At 39.6% G+C, this 20323-nt stretch overlaps 1 protein-coding gene across 1 annotated transcript in view; it reads right to left on the reverse strand.

The window, feature by feature from the left end:
- Positions 1–20323, reverse strand: part of EDIL3 (EGF like repeats and discoidin domains 3) — a 390724-nt gene that overhangs the window by 244006 nt on the left and 126395 nt on the right. The window contains exon 3 of the mRNA XM_074952821.1: positions 561–590. Within this exon, the coding sequence (XP_074808922.1) occupies positions 561–590 (30 nt within the window). The remainder of the gene's footprint in view (positions 1–560; positions 591–20323) is intronic.

A 20323-nucleotide genomic window follows, 5' to 3' on the forward strand; every position in this document is an offset into this window, starting at 1 on the left:
AGATCAGGCCCTATACTATTGCTCTAACCCCTGTACACATCCTCCCTCTCTACCTCTCATTCATCCCTACAATTTATTTTCTGCTACCCTAGGCCCTTTGTTTCTTCTGAACATGCTACTGATGTTCCTTCATATATACTAGAATTATTACTAAGCTTGTGTGTATTCAAGTTTTTTAAATCTCAAATTAATGGATTCCTGATTAATTTGAGGTAGTGAAGCTTAGTCAGAAGGGTAAGCAACAAATTTGTATCCTGGAACAACATTCAGGGAGTTTCCAAACTGGACTCTGCAAGTATATTGTCAAATATCTTAATTATTTGTCAATCAGTTCTTTTGAAATAAGTCTAGGCACACCTAACGTTTCCAATATAAACCAAAGAACTGTCAAAAGGAGGAACCAAATAGGAGGAAAAGCGTTGATGCTGTAGTGAATTAACAACTAGTCCTAAATTCAAAGGCATTTACCATGGAGTCATACTTTGGAGAGCACCTTGGTTAAAATTAAACCTAGAACCTTCTATAGTGGTTAATATGATTAAATCATAAGATTCTCTTACCTGCTGAAGTTGGCTCCTCTTCATCAGATTCTGGGCCCAAAAAAGAAAAAGAAAGAAAAAAGTTATAAATAGTTGAAGAAACTCCAACAGTGCTAATTAATAGCCATTTGGTTACATTTAAATATACCTACTAAAATCCAAAACTGGCAACACAATGGCATGACATGTGTGGGTTTTTAAATATAAAGTCTGAATCGACTGCATTATCAGATTTCAGATTTATTAGAAAACCAAGCTAAATCCACTGTGAACTTAACATGTCTGTGTGTTTTACAGTCTTGCATCTTTATCCCCCCTCCTCTGTCCCCCATCCTCCATATACATCTCCTGTGTAAAGACTATAGGGTAAAACCTCATATTATTCGGCTGGAAGATATCAGACATTTCTGAGACCATATTAATTAATGGGAATAGTTACAGCACTGTTAAAAGAAACGTGTTGCCTTGCTGACCTGAAGAGAGAAAAAGAATAGAATTTTCAAAAGAATGTTCTGCTTTGGCCTCACTTGCTCCCACTGAAGTTAATGGGAAGTCCATCTATATTTCATAAACATACACATGGTTTTCCCTACATCCTTCAACAGTGTTTAATCAAAGGGAAGGAAACCCCAACAAGTGATTAACTCACACACTCTTATCCTAAGAAGTCAATGGAGACTCAGCATAAAGGTGACATAGGGAACTCTAAGAGGATAGAGAGCTCTAGAGCACTGTGGGGGTTTTTTGATCAGTATTCCTTAGCATTTTAAAGATAAGGTTGTCTTTTTGTTTCACTGAAAAAAACACAGTTTTTCCACTTTCCCTACCACAGACATCCACCTTTTAGCTTGCTTGGAAAGCACATCTCTCTAAACGCAGGGGTGGACAGGATAAAAAACACACAAAGCCTCTGGTAGCACCAGTGAAGGTGGCCTGAGAACTGTGTGACTTGCTTCCTCCCTTCTACACCCTGACTACAATTGGCTGCCAAAAAGAGAGAGATTTCAAAGATTTTGAAAACTTTGATCTCCTGCATGATTTATTTTTCCCTCTTCACCTACATCAACATATAGAACTCAAGGACTCCCTGTTTTTAGTGAAAATTTATAGCAGACACCTTTGGGAACTTCTTTCATCACATATGAATTGCACTGTGTATAACTCTTGGGTAATTTAATATGGTGTTCTGTATGTTATTGTATATGACAATTATCCTGGACACAGGGATTATTTCTAATTGCACTGGAGTGAAGTAGTCTTTCCGAGGGGCATCAGAATCAAACAACAGAGGCTAATGAAATGTTGTGTGAGGCACCAGCCAGCTGCTTTCCTTTGATTAAACTCTTTTGAGGGGGGGCGGGTATATTAACGCAATTCAATATTCAGAAAGAACTGAAAAGGATAGGGAACAAGAAGCCAATAGACAACGCAGTAACAAATGCCTATAAAACTCCTTATACAAATAAATGATCACCTGAGTAATGACTACTTTTGCAAATAAGCATATACAGGATTGGACTTAAATTGTATGACAGGAAGAAAATGTTGTTTTATTGTAGGTGTACTGAAATTAAAGAAAAGATGGTCATGTCAATTCAGGATTTACAGACAATAGGAAAGAAGAAGAAGAAGAAGAAGAAGAAGAGGAGGAGCAGGAAAGATGCTTTGCTCTGCTGAGACACGGCACACTGGAAGATGCTGGAATTTACTGACAGCCTCAGGTCTTGATGCAATGCCCATTTAAGTTAATTGCAAAGGTCCCGTTGACTTTAATGATGGAAAATCAGGCTGTAAACAAGCTTTCTGAGAGGAGAAAAAACAAACAAACTCCACATTGCTGAAAAGTTAAGTGCTGGCTCTATTGAAATCAAGGGGACTTTTGCCATTGTCTTGAAAGGAGCCAGAATTTCACCCACTGTCATTAATACACTCTACTTTGCTAGGCAGCCTTTGAAGCTAACTAGTAGTGCTTTTGTTTGTGGTTAGACAAATCCACTGTATTTACAGATTTTCATGTTATGATTTTTCTCTCAATTTTCTACCCAGTACCAAAGAAACATTGCTTATTTTAAAAATGGAATAGGTTGTATAGACTGTTAGCTCAGTGACAACATTGTAGGAAGAGACATGAAGAGTGGTGGAAACAGAAATGAGCTGATGACTTGTGCACTCAGTCAAAAGCAAACAAGTTGCAATTTCCCCAGTTACCAAGGAGTTGCAGGGAGGGCAGAAGGACTGGTGAAACATCAGCATGAACCAGAGAGATCAACAGAGTAGGAGAAACAGCAAGTGTGTCTGCAAATCCAGTAGTTTGTGGACCGGGAGGAACAGCGCCAGCACAAGGGGAGAGAGGAGTGCCAGCATGAGAGAGAAGAAGAGCAGGAACATTAATATCAGGAAGTCAGAAGCTTAATACAGACAGGGAGTACAGGTTCAGTTGCCCCAAACTGTGACAGAGATAACTAAAACTGTACTTGTCTGTTCTAAAGGATGATTACCATAACCTACTGAAAAGTTAGAAGAACTCACTACATATAATCAGAAGGCAAGATCTTGGCCAACATGATATTAACCAATAGAGAAGTCACTGCTCACAATTAACTCATTTTCCCCTTTGCAGTCCAAACAGCACTCCATAATATTCCAAGGCAGAAATATGCACATTTAGAATTGCTTTCATGAAAAAGGCAAAGACCTAATTTTAGCTGTTATTACTGTATTTCTAAATCCTGGGCATGACTGAACTGGAAATATGTATTTATTCATATTTAATTTTTAATACAATATGAAATTCCACAGCCTTATGCACACAGTGATTTCTTTATCAAATGAGACACACAGCTTAAATTATCCTGCTGTCCATGACAGGATTTCTTTTATCACCGATAGCTTGAAAGGCCACATCTGAAAAACAACCTGCTTTTAATAAGGCATTGGACTCTTTCATTTAAAAAAAAATGTTTGCAGCAAGACTCTGAATAGTACATGACTGGAAATATGGGACTTCCCCTCCTACGTAACTGTGGTATAGTAAAATATGGACTGTCCTTGTAATGGACAAGCTTTCACACCATGTACATACGTAAGAGATGCACCAAAAAGAGGATGGGTATTTCAAAATGTGGTCACTCTTTTTAGTGTACTCAGAGGTGGAGGGCTCCGCAGCCAGAAAGCCAGAATCTTTAGCCAGGTTCTTTGAATATTAACCTGATCCTGAACAAGTAATAAGCAATGTACAATATAGTATGTAAATGTTGTACTGTAATTTTGCCTTAATAAGAAGTATTTAAAAAAAGAATATACTATATATTTTTCATCCCAACTCAAACACATCAGCTCTCCACTTGCCATTAAATTATTGATAAATAGATAAAAATATCATCACCACAACACTACTCCTGTGATTGGCAGCAATTTCAATCCTAAAGTTATTTTAAAAAAAAGCTATTTATACAATGACAGGTTTCAGAGTAGCAGCCGTGTTAGTCTGTATTCGCAAAAAGAAAAGGAGTACTTGTGGCACCTTAGAGAATAACAAATTTATTTGACCATAAGCTTTCGTGAGCTACAGCTCACTTCATCGGATGCATACATTATGCTCATGAAAGCTCATGAAAGCTTAGGCTCAAATAAATTGGTTAGTCTCTAAGGTGCCACAAGTACTCCTTTTCTATTTATACAATGAGTCTCACCCATGATAATTAGCAGTAAATTTCCCAATTATCTTATTTCAGAGATGAGGAAGGAGGAAAAACAAAAAATAAACTGGAACCACATTACTTCACACAAAATCTGCTGGTTCATTACGCCTGGCAGTAGTTTGGCATGATCAGTCAAACCGTTCTCCCACTGATTTCAGAGTGGGTGGGAGGGATCAGGAATGGGCCTACATTTGGTAGCTTGGAAAAGCCAGATACCTGACATGGATAGCTCCACCAGTATGTCAAAGTCGTCTGTATAAAGTGGTGGCATGATAATGATCTTGAAGTATTTAGAGATGTAAACACCAAACCTGTACCAGTCTGCAACTTTAAAAATGTTTTCATTTTTTTTTCTTTCTACAGTGGAGCTTTAACAAAATATATGATGTCATATGGCAGCACAAAGATTTTATTGCTATACACTTAGAACAAATTTGATGCACGTTTGTGATTACTCATATAACTCACTCATGTTTTGGTCATAAGTGAGTAATACTATCATCCCCAACGTATGCTAATAAAACAAATATGCAATCACAGAAGAAATAGATTTGAACAGAGGGTCCAATAATGTGAATTGTTTAGGGTATATCATATTACTGGTATGAGAGTTGCTATGAAAATGCAATGATGCAATGTTAGCATGGGAGTGACTACAATAATACTGCGTTAAGCCTCAGCATTCGACCATTATAGCGGTAGATGTTTTCAGAAGTGCAAGCAAACCCAGTCTGAGATTTGAGGTGTAGTAAATTTGAAGTCTATTGTGGAGGCAGGTTCACTAGTGGCTTACATTAGCTTTGTGTCCAAGAAAGGGGTCATCAGGGACACTGTTCCCTCTAAGCTGTGCATGTGTGCGTGCACACACAGATCCTAAACCCCGCGCACACGACGAAACACCGCGCACACAAAAATTTGCACAGAAACACAATAATTTGCACAGAAGAAATTTTTTGCGCACACGGCCTGTCAAAAATTAGAGGGAACATTGATCAGGGATTAATGCTAGATCTAGTTGCCTTTAACACTTTTTATTAATATTTGTAAGAAAAGGTAACTGGTGCATGATTTGGAAGAATTGATAACAATAAAAAACAGTGAACTATCTACAGGGTATTATTTCATACTCAAAAGCCTAAATATTTAGAGTTTTGTAAAATGCATCAAACCAAGCCTAATAACTGTCAACACCAACTTCCCATAGTACGCAACAGTTTCTGGATTTAACTTCAATTTCAAATGAAAGAAAATTTGAAAAGTTCCTTTTCTTTTTTGCACTAAGATTGAACACTGACAAGTAGTTCTGAATAACTGCAGCCATACAATTATTAAAATCATAGCTGGGAAATGAAGAAAAACATAATGCAATTCTTTCAAGAAGGTTAACATTCAAAGTGCTGTTTAGATATGTTCATGGCATTGCTTGAAATAAAAATCAATAGGATAATTGACTTTTGGCATATTACAGCTGTTAATGGACACAGGAAGGTTGCCTATGTTGATGTTACTAGATCTGTCAACAGCACTCAATATACCATTGACCATCAAGTTTAGTTGCCTTGCATAGTGTGTTTGCTGGTGTGGTTGTACATTTTTTCCTCTTACTTAAGAACACCGATATGAAGGGGAGGAGGGCGGAGAGAAGTATCACACAGATGAGTTTTTTCACCCCTCCTGTTGACTGGGAATTAAGATAAACAACAACATAATACAGCTAACTGAATGAGTCAACCCAGTGCCTACTGAAGAAATCATATGCCTGATTGTAGTGATTTGTTTTTAAAATAATTATCTGGTACACATAGCCATTCAATGAAGTTCTGCCAACATCACAGCAGGCTGACTTTAGAGCACTAATTTTGAAACTAGTGGCTGTCTGTCATGGCTGAAACATCACATAACTATATAAACATATTCCTGTGTGTGAAGATACAATCAAGGATTAAAAATATCAAGAAAAAATAACAAAATATAAAAGTATAAAACCTAATGTACTTCAAATGATAATTAATATTAATCACCCTGAGCACAGGTCTATAAATTATAGAGCAAAGTCTTCACTCCTCTCATATTTTATAAAACTTGCACTAACATACCAATAAAGAACCTTTTAAGTTAAATACTTATATTTTATAGCCCTTTTTAACTAAGTAGGCACCTGCTAACATCTGTTATAGTTAACAATGCAAAACTCAGTCCATTATATCCCCATTGTTACACAAAGATACACATCTACAAAATGACACGGCTTATCAGTGGTAAACGCCAGGCACCAACAAACACTCTCATCAAGGACAAACAAGGTCACCTACTAACAACAGAAAAAGAACAAGAAATGCACTGGACAGAGCATTTCAAAGAATTATTGAACAGGGAGCCACCGAAAGAGGAAGCAAATATCCAGGAGGCAGAAGAAGATCTTGATATCACCAGACACCTCAACTAAGGAAGAGATCGTCCAAGCCATCAAATCCTTAAAAATTGGGAAAGCTCCTGGAAAGGATAACTTGAATGCAGAATTGTTCAAGGTAAATCCTGAGTTAGCCGCATCTATCCTGGCCCCTCTATTTATATCAATCTATCACAGGGGAAAAGTGCCAGATGAGTGGACCAATGGGGTTATAGTGAAGATACCAAAGAAAGGAACTGTCAGTGATTGTAATAACTGGCGTGGTATCACACTTTTATCTATGCCAAGCGAAGTATTGTGTAAGATCATAGTCCAGCATATATCAGAGGCAGTTGACAGCGTTCTCAGAAAAGAGCAAGCCGGTTTTCAGAAAGGGTGCGGCTGCACAGACCAGATCTTCACACTACAGAACATAATGGAACAATACTTAGAATGGCATAAGCAACTCTACATAAACTTCATAGACTTTGAGAATGCTTTTGAAAGCATTCACAGGACCAGCCTATGGTGCATTCTGCGGTCATATGGAATCCCTCTCAGTACAATCACATCATCAAAAGCTTTTATTTCTTCTTTACATGCAGCGTTGATCACAGCGAGCTTAGTTTTGAAGTCAAAACAGGAGTTTGTCAGGGGTGTGTCATGCCTGCAATCTTCTTCAACATTGCCATTGACTGGATAATGCAGCATACAACAGAAGACATGCCAAGAGGCATTAAATGGACACCCTTTTCATCCGCTGAAGACCTGGACTTCACAGATGATTTCGTTCTCCTATCACATATCCAACACCATATACAAGAAAAAAACAACTTGGCTCAACAAATTCAGCCAGCAAATTGGACTGAAAGTCAACCGCAATAAGACAGCTATCATGACCTTTAATATTCCCTCCCCATCACCAGTACGGATAGAGGAATATGGTCTCCTAATTTAGAAACATTCAGATACGTGAGCAGCACCATCAGCCAGGACATCTGGAACAAAATCAGTAAAGCCAGGAACACCTTCAGGAGCTTAAATACAGTCTGTAAATCATCAAAATACAACACCAAAATCAAACTCAAGATTTATCAGACCTGCGTACTTTCAACATTACTTTATAGTGCAGAATGCTGGGGAATGAGAAAGTATGACATGTTCAAACTGTCTTCATTCCATACAACCTGCCTCAGAAAAATCCTCCATATCTTTTGGCCCAGAATAATCTCAAACAAAGATCTATTGACACAGTGCAGCCAAGAGGATATCAGCACCATCATTGCTAGGAGGCATTGGAGATAGATTGGTCATGTGCTTCGAATGGAAACTGATTCCATCACCAGAGTTGTAATGGTGTACACCTGAAGGCAAGCGAAAATGAGGCTGCCCAAAAACAACATGACCAAGAGCTGTGGAAGCCAAGCGGAATAACCTGGGACACAGCTGGGGAACCATTGAAAGACTTGCCATAAACAAACAGGAGTGGAGGAGCTTCATCGCTGCCCTAAACACAAAAGGCGTAATGGGAACATGATGATGATGATGATGATGATTTACACACAGAGATGCTCTCACCTTCAAGGCTGAAATTTTCCATGTATGATTTTTTATTTGCTCGTTTATTTGTACGGTTTAAGGAAAATTTGATCAAAATACTTTCAGACATTTGTATGTGGCTGGAAAATACAAAGTCATTTCCACCAATCACACCAGTATGACAACAAAATCAGCTGACTATGTAATGTGAAAGTTGGACTCGGTGGATATACAATTTGTTTTCATTGAGTCTAGTGCCTTTAATTTGGGGCAAAACATTGCTTATAGTTGGATGAGATGTGAGAAAAAAAACCCATTGTGGGCTGAATACAGTATGCCTACGGAGCAAAAGCCTACCTGCACTAGCTTGAATACAACTAGCGCAGGAAACGACAGCAGCATAGATCAGCACAGTGTTCAGAGTGGGCTAACAGAGTATGTACCCAAGGTCCATGCTAGGCTTGATAGGCTTGTACTACATGCGCTGAATACGTTAGTAGTTATCAGTGTTCACAGTCAAGCTGGATGGGCATATCAAGTGGGGTCCCACAGGGATCAGTTCTGGGTCCAGTTCTGTTCAATATCTTCATCAATTATTCAGATAATGGCAAGGAGAGTACACTTATAAAGTTTGCAGAGTTGCGAGGAAGAGTTGCATGAGTTGCACACATACAAAATGGGAAATGACTGCCTAGGAAGGAGTACTGCAGAAAGGGATCTGGCGGTCACAGTTGATCACAAGCTAAACTGTGCCCCCCACCCCAGCCAAAAAAAAAAAAGAAGCAGCAGCAAACATAATTTTGGGCTGCATTAGCAGAAGTGTTGTGAACAAGACACAGGAAGTAATTCTGCTGCTTTACTCCATGCTGATTTAGCCTCAACTGGATTATTGTGTCTAGGTCTGGGTGCCACATTTCAGGAAAGATATGAACAAAATTGGAGAAAGTCCAGAGAAAGGCAACAAAAATGATTAAAGATCTAGAAAACATGACTGGTGAGGGAAGATTGAAAAATACGAGTTTGTTTAGTCTGAAGTAGAGAAGACTGAGGGCAGACATGATAACAGTTTTCAAGTACATAAAAGATTGTTACAAGAAGGAGGGAGGAAAATTGTTCTCTTTAGCCTCTGAGGATAGGACAAGAAGCAGTGGGCTTAAATTTCAGCAAGGGCAGTTTAGGTTGGACATCAGGAAAAACTTCCTAATTGTCAGGGTGGTTAAGCACTGGAATAAATTGCCTACGGAAGTTGTGGAATCTCTGTCATTGGAGATTTTTAAGAGCAGGTTAGACAAACATGTGTCAGGGATGGTCTAGATCAGTAGTTCCCAACCTTTCTTGTGGGAATAGCATATTGCTATTCCCAGAAGACTGTGGCAGGCGCTGGACACCCCGCCGCCGAAATGCCGCCACCGAGAAGTGGTAGCAGCAAGAAGCATCGCCGCCGAAATGCCGCCGAGAAACGGCAATGCTTCTCGGAGGCATTTCGGCGGCGGGGTGTCCTGCAGGCACACAAAAATGCCCCGGCGGGCGCCATGGCGCCCACGGGCACCACGTTGGGGACCCCTGGTCTAGATAATACTTAGACCTGCCTTAAGTGTTGGGGATTGGACTAGAAGACCTCTTGAGGTCCTTTCCAGTCCTATGATTCCAGTCCAACATTACAGTTGCACAGTTAACAATAGAAAAGTCAGGAAATGCACAGGTTAAGGGTAAGGACAGCCACACTGAGTTGATCATATTGTATGTTTACAGTATTCTCTCTTCTATTTTTGCTGATTAAGATCCCAGCTCTATTCCCTATGAAGTCTATAACAGTTTTGCTTTTGACTTCAGTTGGTTCAGGACTGATCCCTAAATGTAGCTGAATCTGTTGCTGTTTATGATGTAAAATGTCTACCAGAAATATAGAATTGCAGCATGTGCAGTATGGCAAGTAGAAAACATCAGCTGGAAGAGGCTGTAAGAAAATAAGGAAATGTATGGTAAACCTAGCATATGGTTTGTACCACAGGTTGTGTTAGTTTTAATAGTCACAGGAAGTTCTTCATTGATTGTTTCATTTCAATTTATCAATATACCATCAAATAATTGTACTGAAACATAATTACAAACGTTGAAGGCAATAGACACAAAATTATTTCCAGTAATGCTGACATCAAAACGTACTCAATGATTATAAAAGAAGATGATACATAATTAGGAGTCTGAGTCTTCAAGGTACTGAATGCATCTTGAGCTGAGACTTCCTTGTACCTCCCAGAACTGCTAAACATTTCACCAAGATTGGTCCCTAAAATACTACCAAAATATGTAAGATTCTCTCTAATTTATTATTTATATACTGTCAACACAATTATATAAAATTATTAAATCTTGAGGTCTCGGGCACTATTACTCATGAGAAAATAAAGTGAATATAAAAAAAACAATGGAAATTATCTTAATGAATAAAGTCACTAGAAGTCTAAAGTTTATCAGCTTCTCTGACTTAACCTTTCTAAAGAGCACTTTGAACATAACTACCCGTCAGTATTCCAGTACTTTTCGCTGTACTTTCAGTACTCCCAGTGCTTCTCAATTTTGATCTGTGAAGAAGCCAGACTTATTGATTATAAAACACGTTGTGTTAGGATTTTTTTTTTCATATGTAAGTATTTGGATTTCAAGAAATCTAACTCAACTATACTAGTCTTTAGTTTTTTAGACCAGGTTTATTCACATTTCATATATCATATTTTAGTAATTTAGGGCCAGATTTTCAAAAGGGCTCAACCCTCAGCAGCTCCCAGTGAGGTCAACAGGAACGATTAGGTGCTGAGCACTTCTGAAAATCTGGTCCTTAATTCTTTTTGGCCTTCCCCCTCCCACATCAAAACACTGACGGCTAAGCCTTCCTTTAAATTACCCCATTTGAAGTAATGAGTGATGAGATCTAAAGCACTTATACATCTCAGTCTTCATTCTGCAACACTGACTTTCTAATGTGCTCAACCCCTGGCTGTGCCCCAGGATCCGCCCCCCACTCTACACCTTCCCACCAAGACCCCAACCCCACCCCGCCTCTTCCCACCCTCACTCCACCCCTACCCTGCCTCTTCCCACCCGGTTCCACCCTCCCCTGAGTGCACCCCACCCTCACTCCTCCCCTTCCCCCCAGCTCCTCCTGCACACCACGGAACAGCTGATTGCAGCGGGGGGAAGGTGCTGAGGGAAGGGGAAGGAGTTGATCAGGGGCTGCCAGTGGGTGCTCAGCACCCATCATTTTCTCCCCATGGGTACTCCAGCCCTGGAGCACCCATGGAGTTGGCTCCTATGCATGGATGTCCATGTATTTTACATGAACACATGTATGGACAACAGATGGTAATTCGAAAGCTCTTATGGGAATACAAAGTTTGCCCTTAGGACATCAAGTTGTTTACCATTCTCAATTGTATTTATACTGCAAATTATATGGAATACTCTTAACATTTGACTCATAGGGAGACACTTTGGACTTGGTATTTCTGAAACAAACTGCCCAGTTGGAGGAACAATAGCTAATTGACAGCAAGAATTGACTTCTATGCTTAACCAACTCTTTCCTCAATCCATGGATGAAGTCACAGATGATGGTAGCATTGCTATCAACTCTAAACTACAGAAGACGTGTATTTTATGGTATATATTTTACCACATTAACACTAATATATTAAACTACACTTAGCAACTGCTCATGATTGCAGTGACATCAGTGCCAAAACTGCTGTTGACACTGTCTCCATCTGCAAGGCCCTAGGAAATTTTATCAAGAAGGCAGTATGTCTGAACTTTGCCTCCTGAAATCCAGGAAGCACAGAGTGCCCTGAGAGCACTTTGTTATGCCATCTCCCCTGCTTTCATTACAAGCACAAATTAAAAAAAGATAAGGTTAATTTTAGAGGATCTGATCCTTCTTGTTGCCACCCTTTATGTTTACTCCTCAGAGATAAACTAAATACTCTGCATCCCCAACACAAACAATGTTACTTTATTTTTAAAGATTTTATTTTAATATAAAACATTTTTAACATTTGTGTGACAGTTATTCATCTAATTTCTACCAGTGTAAACATGGAATAACTCCATTGACTTCAATGGAGGGAGAGAAAGAGCAATTCTGTTTTGGCAAAATACATTTAAAATTTGTTTCTTCAAAAGGTTTTTCTCACTAGAAATTTTATTGTGCCTTAAACTGAGCAGAAAATATTTTCTATAAAGGAATTTGTTAGAATATTAAATTTTAAATACAATGTATTTTAAGAATCTATGTTAATTACTATGTACATACAGTATTCAGGAAAAGCATAATACATCTAAGGCTTTTATGACTGAATAGGATATATATTCAAGAAACTAAAATGAAAAAATGTGATTATAAACATTCATTGGAGGGGAGATTTTTCCATCTCATAAATATTCCATGCTTTAAACTAGTGGATTTTAGTTATAGTTTTGTATTTAAAAGAACTACACAGCTAGCTTATGTAGTATATGTACCATGTGTGTGAATGTCTAGAGAGAGGGAGAGACATATACACAAATCACACAAAAGTGCATCTCTGATTTACACATACTTAGAAATATATACACACAGACACATTGAATTCATAAGCACACGTGTATGTCAGAAAGAGATACACATACCCATATGTATATGGTGCTGAAGGGAAATTTCTGCATACTACATGTCATATGGTAGGGCTAAAGTGAAACATCCAGTATTTGATTTAGTCTTTTTCACTTTTGTGTCTTTTTATGGATTCTGTGTCGTGCCCTAGGGTCTTTGTGTAAAAAGTACTTTGTAAATGTGAAAATGATTGACTGAATTGATTGTTATCTCCCAGTGACCTGCAACAAATCAATGAAATATACATTTCTATTGCATTGCACTGGCTGTGCATGCTTCTTATACTATATCTTATCTCAGTAACAAATTTTCATATGATCTCATTTAACACCACTAGAAGTTTAGAGGCCAATTCAGATCTGGAATAATATGGATGCAACTCTACTAAAATCAGGAGAACTGGAACTAAAAGCTGGCCAGAAAATGGAAATCTCGACCAGCAAAATATTTTGCCTGTTTCAAAAAATTTTCCCACCCCAAATTGGGACAAAACTTCATCATCATGAATTCCCCCCCCACCCCAATGGAGTATTTCTGGAATCCCTTTTTGGGAGAACCAAAATGGATTTTTTTTGGCTTGCCATATGCCTGCCTGGGAATGCTCTTGTTAATTTCACTTTCATCTTGCAAGCAAAAAGTGCAATTAACACAAGCTTTTCGGGTAAGCAGACATTTATTCTCCACCAAAAATATCTCTTTGGGGGGAGGGGGGAGAGAGTTTTCCAAAGGAAAATGTCTATTTTGCATGAAGGGAACTTTGTCAGATTTTTCTGATGGAAAATTCTTGACCAGCTCTAGCTGTAACCACTTATATCAGATCTGAATTTGGGCTAATGAATCCCAGATAATTCCTTTGTAACTGGGGTCAAGATTTACCAGCAGTAAGTGATCACGTAAAATGTATTAGCATTTAGCTGTGACAAATGTAGAGCATAAGTACAAAGAGGCTTAATGAAGCTCTAGCCTATTTTCCAAAACACATTACTTTGTGATTACCTTCAGGCTTCAACACCATGTGAGGCTTCACAAGCCTGGGGAAGGTCACAAGTCCTAGCTTTGTAACAGTCTGTTGGGTGTGAGGAAAGGTCAGCCAGGCCACAGAAGAATTTTTCTTTTATACTGACACACCTGAAGTGATCCTTGGTGGGAGACAGCTCAAATTAATGAGCTAAATCTTCCTTCTGTGGATCTTTTTACACCAGATTTATCAGGCAATTTAAAAAATGACCAGTGGGTGGCTATCGGAACTGTGTTTGCCCAGTGATGGAACATGTCCCCATGATAGCATGAATGTGGATAGAGTTTGGTTGCCAAAGTCCAATTTATCCACAAAATTTTACCACTAAAAAACCCAGATAAAACTAACCCAAAAGATACTCCGCATCTTTTCTCAGTATACTTTCCCCTTGTGTGTGTTGGAAGGCCTTTGGCTTTAATCCTTATTTTTAATCACCTGGAACCCTTTATGGATTTTTTTTCTTAGTGCTCCATTGATTGCCTTACTCTATCAATCAAGCTCAGCCCCTCCACCACCAAAATATGTTAGTTGTCTTCCTGTACACACTAAAGGCATTCACTGACATCACTCCTAACAGAAGAGAACAAGGACTTTGCACAAAAGGAGAAAGGGGAATGCCAGGCAGCGAAACAGGCCTGCAATTTACAGCTGCCAAGTCAAGAAGAACAGTGGAGCAACTATGGATCATTTTTTGAACAAACAGAGCTCATAAGCAATACAAAGAAACTTCTGTTTGTTATAGACAGGGACTTATATCAGGCTCAAAAGAGGAAAATTAAATTAGAAGGGGGATAAGATGCCATTTCATTTCACCCCGATTAACCAGCCATTTGAACAATTAACAACAAACACTTTTCCTAATTAAAGGACTAATCCTGCTCCAAACGCAGTGCTATTAGACTGCATGACAAACTCCCATTGACTTCAGTGGGATCAGGAGGAACCATATAGTAGCAAATGATATCCTTCAACGTGTGTTCATGTAAAATATGCATTAAAAGGAATGTTGCTAACTTTGCACTTCCACAGTAATAACGAGATTCATAACATTCTATCTTTTAAACATCATTGAAATATTTTTTCCTCTACTATTTCGAGGAAAGTCTTTTTTCCCCCCCTTGACCCTTGGGTCATCAAGGATTAAACCTAGGATCAAATATATTTGGTTGTAATAGTTTAAAAATAATGGAATCCATCTAACTTTTCATTGGCAATCATTTTTAGGACTCCATTTTCTCTTTCAGAGGTTGTACGTTGAATGCATCCGTCTTTTGGAAGAGCCTAACAGAGATTCTGACTAGTATATTTGAGTAGTTGGTTTGTGAAGTTTCGGTCAGGCAGAATTGTTTCTATGTAACTCAAATTAATCCCAGTGACACTGCTAGTAAGGACAGAGCTAATCCATTGCTTGCTCTCTTGCTGCTGACCCAAGCCAATGTATTCAGCAATGAGCTAATGACTGCTGCAGATGTTTCTCCCTTCATGCCAGCAAAAGCAGGAGCTGAAATTAGACATCTTCTTTCTAAAACCATTAGAGTTCTCCTTTTAAATTATAGGCCGCATAGCCATATTTTTTGTGTAAATCAAATGATACTGACAATGCAATTTCCCTATCTGCAAAATGAATCCATTTTTTTGTTGTTGTTGCCTAATTAGGGTATCTAAGGTGAGCGATAACAGATAAGAATGTCGACTGGTTTCAGACAAAAGAAATAGAAGCAACGAGCAGCATTTAATCAAAGATAGCTCCCTCTAGAGAAAAGTACAGCTGCACATTTAAAAAAAATAATGAATCTGTCTTCTGTGAGTGCCTTCCTGCATGTTGTCTCCTCAAGAGTAGTCGAAGTAAACATCTGAGTAGTAGAAAATTATGACTGATTTTCACTTAATGGGTATTCCAATGCATTAGGTGTTGCAATTTTCTGCTTTACAAAGCTACAGGTTTGATGCATAGAGATGCTCATATTTTAGGCTCTGAACTCACTACCACCTGTGTGCAGACTGACCTTGTGCCAGCATGGAGCCACAATGACTTCACCGGGTACGACAAATCTATGCCAATGAACCACACTGCAGGACTGGGGCTTGGTTAACAGTAGCAATTCTCTTGACTTCAGGAGGAAACTGATTAGTCCATGCTGTCATTATCACAACATGAGCTTTTCACAGTGGAATAGCTGATCTGCTTATGATAACAGCTTTTTGTTTTTACACAGAACGTGAGGTAAGAATGAGACTAAAAGCATTTTTTCAAACCTGTGAAAATAATGAATGTTTACCATCATGAATAATCTCTTTGCACAGCTGTCACACTAAGGAAAACATCTTCATTGAAAGGGTCCATAAGTCAGACTCATGTAATGACTTCATGTACTCAGGTTTCCCTAGTTTCTCTCTCAATAAATGCATTTCCATGCTGGAAAACAACTTTTTGGTTTGTGCATAAGTGTCTGGAAACTGTCTAATCCTCCAGTGGGTCAACCTGCTGTGTCGTGTACAAAATAACATTGTTAATGAATGCTTATGTTTAAATTACCTCTTTGGATCAGAACTGGTTGGAACACATATGCAGCTTTCCTGTCTCCTCACCATTTGTGGCTGTGGATTCTATTTTACTCTCTGTTATTTCTAAGGGTATGTCTACACTGCAGCCACCAGGGAGGCACTGCTGCAGTGCTGCAGCTACGCCACTATAATGTAGGTGCTCCCTACACTGATGGAAGGGGTTTTCCCATCCATGTAGGTAACCCACCTGTCTGAGAGGCGGTAGTTAAGTGGATGGAAGAATCCATCCGTCAACCCAACCTCACCTACATCAGAGGTAAGGGTGACCTGTGTACTGAGCTTACAGCGCAAATTTTTTCACTGCCCTGAGCAACACTGCTAGATCTACCTAAGTTTTAAGTGTTGCCAAGGCTGATTCCCCACTCTGGCACATTGAGTGCAGAAGGTGGGGGCCCGTAAGGATTCTAAAAATTAATGCTGGCCACTCCAGGCTTGGATTAAGCTTCCAAGGTTACAGCTTTTCTCTGACCTGAGATGGGTAGATGTTGCTAACACCCAAGTGCAAAACCCCTTTGAGAAGCCAGGAAGGCACACTTGGGAATTCATTCCTGTGGTATACCCTCAAGCCCTTTCAACCCCCCTCTGGCGAAGAGCTGAGAAAGAAAACAAAGGAAATCAGCTGTTGCCACCAGCTAATTAAACAACATGTGCACAAACCTCTTAGGACACAAAATCCAATCCTGTTCTTAAAAAAAGGTAAATTTTATTAAAAACAAAAAGAAAGAAAACACATTTGAAAACTCAGGCTATTGCTAGATTTAAAAAAAACACTTTCAAGAATTAAGCATGAAGAATAACCTTGAGGTCCAGCTTATAGGTCACAAGCAAAACAAAAGCATTTGGGGTTAGCACAGAGGCTCTTTTGGTCAGGTGCCCACTCCCTTCCTTTTACCTATGTGGGGAGACTTTTTAACCCTTTACAGGTAAAGCAAGTAGAGAACAACTACTAAGAGGGATTTTATAGCTAACTGGCTGGCTGGGTGTCCATAAAAGGGAGCTACCCTCCACCCACCCACGCTTTCATTTATCACAAGTGTAAACCAGTTCTAAGTTAATATTCTGCTATGCTAACTTTCACCGCTTTCCTTTGTATCTCAGGACACTTGTTCTCTTCTTGAATCTTTATTTCCTTAATCATCACACACACATCACTATTCCACACACTTCCAAAGTACTTTAATTTTCACTTGACACTTGACTTGACACTGTGTCAGGTGCCCTGTGTCGAACACTCACCAGGCTGCTATGTTTGGATCCAAACACTGGATCCTGCATGCTCCTATGCCCACTGAGTCTGAGCAGCATCCAGACACTGTCCCTGGCTTCTCAGACTCATTCCGGGAGTGTAAATTCCCTGTCTGGTATCCATTCTCACTCACACAGTACATCCCCCCCACCCACACTCTTTCTCAAAGCTTCACCCTAATAGGCATTCCATTTTAAAGTTTAACCCTTTGGGGACACATAACAGTTACATCAAGGAACCTAGAGGATTTGCAAAGTAACTTTGTAAGCACATGCAGGCACGCATTTACACTTTATTAATAGAGAAAGCATGTAGACTTACAGATCCATGTAAAATCAACAAAGCCCTGCTTACTAAAACCATTCGTCCAGTGTCCTTACATAGCTGAGGACCCACTTGGCTTTGGACAGCCCTTTCCCAAGACCTTCCTCAGCCTTCAGCTTCTCTTCCTCCCCTTTCAGCAAGATCTCCTTTACTTATTCAGATCCAGTGCCCCCCTAACTCAGGGAGCACGCACCTTTTTAACAGCAGCTTTAAACACCTCTCTCTTTGCTTCCCTGTTCTGCTAGGGAATTTCCACAACCTCCCTCCCTAAAGTCAAGCTTGGGAGAAATTTAGCATAGCTCTTTAGCATATTCATTGCTCTACCATGGCCGAGTCATTCAATGTTAACTACTCTTCTGATTAAAAGAAAAGGAGTACTTGTGGCACCTTAGAGACTAACCAATTTATTTGAGCATAAGCTTTCGTGAGCTATAGCTCACTTCATCGGATGCATACTGTGGAAAGTGTAGAAGATCTTTTTATACACACAAAGCATGAAAAAATACCTCCCCCCACCCCACTCTCCTGCTGGTAATAGCTTATCTAAAGTGATCACTCTCCTTATAATGTGTATGATAATCAAGTTGGGCCATTTCCAGCACAAATCCAGGGTTTAACAAGAACGTCTGAGGAGGGGGGAAGGGGTAGGAAAAAACAAGGGGAAATAGGTTAACTTAGGCTTGAATAGAGACTGGGAGTGGCTAAGTCATTATGCAAGGTAACCTATTTCCCCTTGTTTTTTCCTATTTCCCCTTGTTTTACCAGCAGGAGAGTGGGGTGGGGGAGGTATTTTTTCATGCTTTGTGTGTATAAAAAGATCTTCTACACTTTCCACAGTATGCATCCGATGAAGTGAGCTGTAGCTCACGAAAGCTTATGCTCAAATAAATTGGTTAGTCTCTAAGGTGCCACAAGTACTCCTTTTCTTTTTGCGAATACAGACTAACACAGCTGTTACTCTGAAACCTACTCTTCTGATTGTCCTGGAGGTGCTTCCAGACCAGGTTTGCAAGGTAGCTGACCCATTCCCTCGCAGTAAAATACACACAAAACACACAAAGGTCTAATGTTACATATTGATTTTATGAACTCTAATCAGAATTCATAAGTTGTACATAGATAGATTCCCCAAACCATCACACTCTACCGTTTCATTTGTTCATCTTTTATGTGCATCTCCTAATTCTGCCTTTCAACACAGATTCTTTTCATACCAATTTCTCTTTTGATAGAGTCACAGAATCTTAACAACTCTCCCAACATGGTTTTCAAAATCTGTACTGGGAAGGATTTATGAAATACCTAGCTTTAGTACTATTATAAACATTACTAAAATGATTCACAACTAAACCCCATACTGTATGCAGAGAGGCTTTTTTTCCTTTTTGCATGACTTGAGTTCTCACAGGTTGCAAATACTGTTGCAGAACTACTGAATACTCCTGGGGAAAATCTGCACCTAAAATTAAAAATTCTGTGCATAATATCTTAAGATTCTGCAAAATTCTGCATCTCTCTTCTCTACCTCAGTCTGTGAGACCCCCCCACCAGCAGTCCCATGCGTCCCCCTCTGTCTGTCCCTCCCCCGCCCCATATCCTATGCCTCCTCATCTTGCCCTGTTGGAAGGGCACTGTGAAGAAAGAAGCCTCTGTCCCCTCCCTCTGTGCAGCTGGCTGCTCTGACCCATGAGCCAGCTGCCTTCTCTTCTGGTGCCACATCAGCCCCTGGTGGGTGAAAGATGTAATTGCAGCTTCCTTTTGCCTCCCCATCAGAATCAGTTATTCTGCAGGAGAAAAAAATCTGTGGGGGGACATTAATTCTGCACTTGTGCAGTGGTGCAGAATTCCCCCAGGAGTATACTGAATGTCACTGCACTTATGGTTATGCATTTAAGGGGTCCATTCTTCCTTCTTCTATACAGTGAGGATGCCCATACATGCTTGACACATGACAGTTGTTGATGGCTGTTCTGACCTTCACTTATTATCCTAATCATAATAATTTCATTAATACCTTGCACTCTGCCACCTCTTTCTCTCTTCTTAGAGACTTAGATTGTAAACTATTTGGAAAGATACTGTCTTTTTGTTTTGTGAGTGTGGATCATCTAGCAAAATGGATGTGTTCCCTCCATCAAGACTCAGTCATGAAGTCACCTCTGTCCCTTTTGTATTTGCCATATAGGGTATGCTCCATGAAGCTGGGGGCATCACTAGGCAAAAAGATGACTTTAGAGCAGCTATCAGGGCAGCAGTTATTACCCTCTCCATAGCTCTTTCTACACTGTGGATGTGATATGGGCAGCCAACTAGTCTAACTTAGCCAATGGCAGCATGGCATAGGCAGAAACCAT

This window comes from Natator depressus, chromosome 5 (genome assembly GCF_965152275.1).
Source record: "Natator depressus isolate rNatDep1 chromosome 5, rNatDep2.hap1, whole genome shotgun sequence".
Taxonomy (NCBI): domain Eukaryota; kingdom Metazoa; phylum Chordata; order Testudines; family Cheloniidae; genus Natator; species Natator depressus.